General features: G+C 42.9%; 1 protein-coding gene across 1 annotated transcript in view; it reads left to right on the top strand.

Annotated features, from left to right (window-relative positions):
• The window catches only part of LOC109923135, a 29,996-nt gene extending 27,807 nt beyond the window's left edge, over positions 1 to 2,189 (top strand). The window contains exon 5 of the mRNA XM_048608905.1: positions 2,020 to 2,189. Within this exon, the coding sequence (XP_048464862.1) occupies positions 2,020 to 2,189 (170 nt within the window). The remainder of the gene's footprint in view (positions 1 to 2,019) is intronic.
• The last annotated feature ends 5,870 nt before the right edge of the window (positions 2,190 to 8,059 follow it).

Here is an 8,059-nt window from a genome sequence, read left to right on the forward strand (position 1 = left end):
CTCTCTCTCTCTCTGTCTCTCTCTCTCTGTCTCTCTCTGTCTCTCTCTCTGTCTCTGTCTCTCTGTACCCTTCCCACCCACTGATTACTAGCTTGCCATATTTATACAGCCAATTCACATTCACCTTTTGTTTCAAATTCACACCCAGTTAACCTCAATTAACATATTAATCTCTTGTTCTCTTATTTCCTTGGTTATTCCTGGAGACCCAATAAGATGATATCATGGTTTGAATGTTAAATGAATACCCAGCAGCTATCTTTACCTATGAGGCAGATGCTGCCCAGGCCATAGTGACAGGGAAGGAAAAGTCAGTCACTAAAAGGGTTTAAAATTGATAAATAGAGGGTATTGGATAAGTTTTCAGCATTTCAAGTTGATAAGGCAGATGGGACCAGATGAGACGCATCCAAGGATATTGAATGAAGTGAGAAAATTGAAGAGGCAAAGACAAAGAAAAATGCCATCTTTCAATCTGCTCTGGATTTTGAGTTATGCTGAAAGATTAGAGAATTAATGGGGAAACTTCTAGAAATAATTATTTGGGATAGAATTAATTATTGTGTGAAAAAGTGTGGATTAATTTGGAAGATTTATGGGAAAATTATGTTTAACCAACTTTTTGGGGGGTTTCTGGAAGAGGTAACTGACAGTTGATGAGGGGAAGGCTGCAGTTGTGGCATACGTGGACTTCCAAAAGGCGTTTCATGCAGTGCCATGCAACAATCCAGAAGGTGATAGGTCATGGAATAAAAGGGACAGTGGCAACATTGGCTGAGGAATGAGAAACGGTAATGGTTTATAGGAATTTTTTGGGCTGGAAAAGTTTTGTGGAGTTATCCAGGGGTCAGTTTTGGGACCCTTGCTTTTTCTGAATTATAAATGATCTAGATCATGGTGGGTAGGGGATAGTTTGAGTTTATGGATGCCATAAAACTTGGGATCATTGCAAAATATGAAGTGGACAGTGTTGACCTTCAGTAGGACATTGACATATTTGTAGAGTGGGTGGATAGGTGGCAGATGAAATTCATTGTGGAAAAATGTGAAGTTATGCACTTTGCAAAGAACATGGAGAAACAGTATCAAGTAAGGGATATTATAAAGGGTTTGCAGAGGCAGCGATCTGGTTGTATATGCGTATAAGTCATTAAAGATGGCATGACAGTATAGAGAGCTGCTAATAAAGCATAGCAGTATTCTAGGTTTCGTTAATTGGGTATAGAATACAAGAGTAGGGAGGTTATGATGAACTTGTGCAGGACATTGGTTGGACCTCAGCTGGAGTATTGTGTGCAGTTCTAGGTACCACCTAATAGGAAATGTAAATGCATTAGAGAGAGTGGAGAAGTAGTTTATGAGAATGGTTCCAGTTATGAGAATCTTCAATTACGAGGAAAGATTAGAAATGTTGAGACTGTTTTCCTTGGAGAAGAGAAGGCTGAGGAAATTTGATAGAATTTTCAAAATCACGAAAGGTCTGACCAGCACTGATAGGGAGAAACTGTTTCCACTCATGAAAGGATTGAGAACCAGGCCGGGGACACAGCTTTAAATCTTTTCCAAAGAAGCATCACTAGAGAAAGGACTTTGTCACACAGCAAGTAATTAGGGTATGGAACGCACTGCCTGGAAGTTTGATGGAGGTAAGTCCAGTTGTGGTATTCAAGAGAGTTTGGATGATTGTTTCTGTTCTTGTAAACTGCATAGCTCTCGAATTCGCTGATTGTCTTAGCATTTGAATTGATTTTCAGTTAATATTTTAACCAATGGTTGCCCTTTGAGAGTGCTGTATAGAGAAAGGAAAAATAAAAAGGAGGCATATGTAAGGTATAAAGAAAGCAAGAAAGAACTTGAAGAGTTAGGAGGGCTAAGAGGGGCCTTGAAATGTCCTTGACAAACAGGATTAAGGAAAATCCCAAGGTGCTTTATATGTATATAAGGAGCAGAATGGTCAAGTCCAGAATCCTGATGGAAACGGTTAAAGTCACCAAGTTGCATGTGCCTTCACACCTGCAGACGGAGAGCAGTGTAGATACACCGGGTTGTGGTCAGACGAGTCTGTCTGCTCAAAGATAGATTTTCTGTTTGTGTCTCGCATGTTCTTGGTCAGCTCCATTGACGTGAAGCTGGTGGTCTTCTCTGACCACCGCATCCTGCTGGCTGACTGTCATCTACGGGCTGGCTAGCGGGCCAGCAAGGGAACGTGGAAGCTGAACGTGAAACTATTGACACCAGAACACATTGAAGAGCTCAAAATGGATAACAGGTATTGGAGACTCTTTGAGTCTCCAGTAGACTGGTGGGAAACAGTCAATGGGAACATCAAGAACTTCTTCATCTTCAAAGGTGTCCAGAAGTGGTGGGGGGGAAGAGAGAGAGAGACAGACACAAGGGATGGGGTGTTGTTGATTTATGTCAAGGACAATCTCGAGGAGGTGGAGAGCTAGCAAGCCAAGATAAACTTTGATCTAGGATGAACACTGGAACTGGCTGAGATACACTCCTGCTTCTTCCAGAAGAAGCACCCAGGAGAGCTCTATGATCAGCAGCCTGAAGGAAGATGATAGCTTGGTAATGTCATCTGAGTCTGACATCCTGAGGATCAGCAAATCCTATAATTCTAGACTGTATGACACAAAGCTCACAGACAGCATGGCCTCCCAGTCATTCCTATCCTCTATCACAGAGGGCTTTTGATGTCACGACGTGGGAGAGGCTGGACCAGCCGTTACCTCTGGATGAGTTGACCAAGGCCCTTGAGTCCTTAGAAAAGAATAAAACTCTCAGAAGCGACCACTTACCAGCTGAGTTGTATCTAGCTTTGCAGGACTTGATTGGTCAGGATCTGCTGGAGATGTATGACAGTATGCTTCCAGCAGGTAGCATGTGCGAATCCATTAGGAAAGGTATCATCACTGTCATCTACAAGTGGAAGAGGGAGAAGGAGGAAATTAGTGACCATTTTCACTGCTGAATGCCAATTACACAATCCTAAGGTCATCACCAACTGGGTCAGGGATCAGTGATTCACCCTGACTAAACCTGTTCTATACCAGGCAGGATGTTATCTGAGATCCTTGTGTTTCTCAGGGATATGATTTCCTACAGGAAGGATAGGTGCTTGGATATCTGCCTCATCAGCCTGGACCAGGAGAAGGCCTTTGACAGGATATTGCACAACCTACATTTGGGACGTGCTCTTCAAATTGGGGAGGGAATCCACAATTGGATCCAACTGCTGTACACCAGCATCAGTTGTACAATCTTAATCAATGGGTGGGAATCAGAAAGCTTCCCGATCAGATCTGGAGTCAGTTGGGGCTGCCCATTGTTCTTCCTTGTTTATGTGTTGTGTAGAGCCCTTTGCTGGGTCCATCAGGAAGGATGCGAGCCCGACAAGGGAACTGTTCCAGTCAGTAGAGGCCTGCAGGTCAAAGCCTCCCTGTACATGGTTGATGTTGCTGTTTTCTGCTCAGATCCACTGTCAGTGCACAGACTCATGAGCATTTGCAGCCAGATGGAATTGGCCTTGAGTGCCAAAGCAAGAGCGTGGCCGTGTTCTTTGAGAACTGAGCCAACCACTCCTTTATCCCCTTCACCATCAGGGCAGATTACCTGAAGTGCTGGGAATGTTGGTCAGAGGGGCTGAGGAGTGCGCAAAAACTTGGAAGAAGTGAAAACTTGCCGTGGTGAGGCAGAAACTAGGTTTTGGGAGCACTGCTCCTACTTCATTGTGGGTAAAAACCTGATCATCAGGTGTGGGGTGCACTGTTGTACGTGGCGCAGGTCTGGCCCAAACCTGTTCCCTGCAGTCACCTGAGCCTCTTCCACTTAATCTGTTCAAAGCTCTGGACAATAGGGGGATGAACGTACCCAATGTCCCCCTGATCCTGATGGTCACCTTTGTGTACGGCTGCATCGAGCTGTGTGTGGACCCTTGATTTGCAAGCATCAGGTGTTAGTATATTGCTGAGGTTTTACCTGACCCCGGTGTTGTGAAGAATAGGACTGGCCTTGGCACCGTTGTATATCTCCTGTCCTTCGTGGAGAAATTTGCAAAGAAAAACACCTTTGACCAGAAGTCCATCAAGAAGTGGTCAGCATGTAGCGTCCTCGAGACCCTGTGGGAAAACGAGAGGATGGATCCTGGTGGGTTGTTCCTGAGCAGACTGTCAAGGTCATTTAGCAGAATGCCTCATCACCAGAATTTTGCAACAAACACCAAGATGTTGCTTCGCTGGCGGTGAGAAAGGCACTGCTCGTCAGATTCTTCATGTACGCACTGACTCTTTGCGCCATCGTATGCTGCACTTGAAACAGCTGGGGATGGGGATAGAGACTGTCACATATCTCCTGGTGGAATGTGCCTTTGCAAAGGAAGTCTGGAGAGAGATGCAGTGGTTTTTATCGAGATTCATCCCAAGCTGGTCTGTGATGCAGGACTCCGTGCTCTGTGGGCTGTTCCCCGGAACGCACACCGAGACGATCATCAACTCAGTGAAAGTTGCTCTTTGGTTTGCCCAAAACTTGTTCTTCCAGAGCAAAGAGTTGAGCTTGACCAAGTGTTGTAGACCGACACATTCCAAAATCCAGGACTATGTGCTGAGGGATGCACCAAAAGTTAGGGCAGTTGCTGCTAAGGCGCGGTGGGGAAAGATCACTGTCTAAGGTCTTTCTGCCAAAGCACTATGAGGGTCCATTGAGTTATTGGACCCTCCTGGTGCCTCAAATAAATGTAAATAATATGTTGCATAAGTAAGAAGTGGCTTTGGGTTGTTTTAACTGTTGGGAGAATCAAATTCCAATGTTTCTTCCCAATGTGCTAAGACTGTACAGAACCAAACAGCTGTAGTCACTATGTATGTATATAATGACATTCTTATGAATGAAATGTATTTCTGGAATAAAGAAAATATAAGGAGCAGGAGGTTAGGGAAAGGATAGATGCACTCAAAGACAAAGGATGGAATTTATACTCCAGCCAGAGGAAGTGGGTGAGGTCCTTAATAAATACTTTTGTCAGTATTCACTAAGGGGAAGGACATGGTGGATGATGAGTCTAGAGAGGGATATGTTGATAAACTTGAGTGTGTCAATATGAAAATGGAGATGTTGGGTGTTTCGAAAAGCATTTTAAGATCGACAAGTACCCTAGATCTGATGGGATCTATCCCAGAATAATGAGGAATGTAGGGGAGGAAGTTGCTGGGGCCTTGTACAAAATCTTTGTATCCTCTTTATTCACAGGAGAGGGTCCAGAAGACTGGAGAATAGCCAATGTTGTTCCATTGTTATGAAGGGAAACATTGATCATCTGGGACATTTTAGGCTGGTGAGACTTATGTCAGTGGTAAGGAAATTATTGGAGAAGATTCTTAGGGACGGGATTTACTTGCATTGGAAAAATATGGACTTAATAGCAAAATGGTTGAGGACAGCGTGGTGGCTGTTGTCTACATGGACTTTAGCAAGGTTTTTGACAAGGTCCCTCATGGCAAGCTGATACAGAAGGTAAAGTCACAAGGGATTCGAGATGTGCTGGTCAGATGGATACCAAGCAGGCTTGGTCATAGAACAGTGGTGGAAAAGTGTTTTTCTGACTGGAGATCTGTGACCAGTGGTGCTCTTCGAGGATCAGTGCTGGGTGCCTGTTTTTAACATATTATAAATGATTTGAAGTTGATGTATATAGCTGGTTGCCATCAGCATATATGAAAACTAAGGACTCCTGTGGCACAGTGGTAGCGTCCCTACCTCTGGACCAAGAGGTCCAAGTTCAAGTCTCATTTGCTTCAGATGTGTGTCATAATATGTCTAAACACATAGTTTAAAATTATTGAGTGAAAATTGATGCCTTGCATTTATATGATGGCAAGGAGGGTTCCAAGAATAAGGTCTATGATAGCGTGGGGAGAAAAAAAAGAGTCTGAATGTTGCTGTATATTTATAGCCAGGAATTTCCCTAGCTGTTGCAGTGCTAGCCCTCTGTTTATGGTAGAAACAAATAGGTTCTCTGCCGCCCTTGTGTAAATGTTATGCCATTTGTAGCAAAAACGATTGTGACATTGATGTCTTGCTGCGTGCCAGTCTGATCAAATTCAGCTCTTTTGGCTTGCTTGGTTGAACAGCCCACTGATCACCATCCAGATTTGGATGAGAGACTTGTCACTTGTGAGATGCAATTCCACCTGTCCTGGCCTTCGGGAGAGCCGAAATAAGGTTAAAATAGAAGGAAATCTGTGTTTCTTCACCAGTTTCTTTTCTTCCTTGTAGAATATTGAGCTTCAATGTATGCATAAGCCTGGTTTGAAACTTAAACTTGGATAATTTCTACACTATTGTCCAATTTTATTTAATAATTACTCGCTAATAAAAGTTTTTAGCGAAAGAACAAGATGAGTACAACTTGCTACTCCCCGTGCTATTTTTCAGGATAGTTTAAATGCTACTGAAACATGAGCTGGATTTTATGCTGCCAAACTGCACCCCCCCATCTACTCACCAGCACCCATCTCTCTGAAAATTCTAGTGGGGAGCAAGTGAGGTGCTCAGTAACCTGCCACCCTATTGAAGCCCTAAAGAACCTCATCTCACTACTACGATATTTTGTATGAAGTCACGTCACACCGGGTTATAATCCAACAGGTTTATTTGAAATCACAAGCTTTTGGAGCACTGCTTCTGTGTCAGGCTCCTTCACAGCGGTTCAAAAGCATGTGATTCCAAATAAACTTGTTGGACTGTAACCTGGTGTCATGTGACTTTTTTGACTTCCACCCCAATCCAACACTGGCATCTCTACATCATGGCAATGACTGATCTTTTGTGCAGGGCTGGGAGAGGAAAATGCCTTTCTGGTGCCTGTCAACCTTAACTGGTTGGGCTGTTGTTGTTCAAGACAGGGAACGTCCTTAGTGAGCTCCTGGGATTTATAGGAACCATACACACAGATGTAGACAAGCGCACACGTTTCCCAGCATCCCAAAATATGGTCGCTTATTCTTCTTTCTGTGATCCCTCACTGACATAGACTCTTCAACTTTGAAGATTGCTTGTCTTACCAGTCAGTGCTGCTGGGAGCAGTGATCAGTGATCGTTTGGAGCTTCTGGGACAACAAATTCCGGCCATCAAATTAGCTAGCAGCTATCTAAGTTGAGACTTCCTTTGAAGGAAGGGACCAAAGTCTCACTGTAGGCAATTCACACTGCTTCTAGCATTAAATTATTGCAGGGCAGCCATTGTGATCATGGGCAGGCTGCCTTCCTGCCAATTTAGCCAAGAGTTGGTGGTCAGGTTCTCCGGGTCCCTTTAACATCCATATGAATGTTTTTGCTTTCAATTTTTATATTTTTAAATAAGTTATTTTCTGTCACTCCTAAATCCAGTTTCATGGATGTTTCCATGTTTAAGTTTTTGGGAACACTTTTTTGTTTGCAATAAATATTGGTCACAGAATATTAGACATTGGTTTTCCTTTATAAGTGACTAAGATTTCCCTCTTTGCAAATCTCAGTAATTGATACAGATTTAGACTCAAATTGGGTTGGCTGCCCAATTAAAAGTCTAAAGTAAAATTTTGGCTGCCAGTAAATGGGAATGCATTGCCGTAACTCTTTTAGCTTGTCAGCTTAAAAAAAGGAAGTAGACCACAAGAGCGTGACTGAGTCTAATGCTTAGATTTCATTTGATACATTGATAATATTGGAATAATTGGTTTTGTGATCCTATCAGAGATACTGCCACTTCAGGCACACTCCTTAATGATGTTACTTTTGTGTAGCTTGGTTGCAGTTACGTCTATAATGCAAGTAACAATTCACTAAGTCTTCAGTTTTTCCTTTCTATTTCTGATCCATCACTTCTAAAAGTGGTACATAAACTCTATCATGTTTCCATCATGTGTAGTTATAGTATTGTTTGTCCAGGTTTGATTCTCAGGCACAGTGTAAACTTTTGAAAACAAAAGCTTTCAAATAGAGAGCTTTTTAGTAACCTAAGGACATTCCAAAGCACTTTAGCATCCAGTTAAGTACTTCTGAAGTGTGGTCACATTTG

This window comes from Rhincodon typus, chromosome 2, assembly GCF_021869965.1.
Source record: "Rhincodon typus isolate 14 chromosome 2, sRhiTyp1.1, whole genome shotgun sequence".
Lineage (NCBI taxonomy): Eukaryota > Metazoa > Chordata > Chondrichthyes > Orectolobiformes > Rhincodontidae > Rhincodon > Rhincodon typus.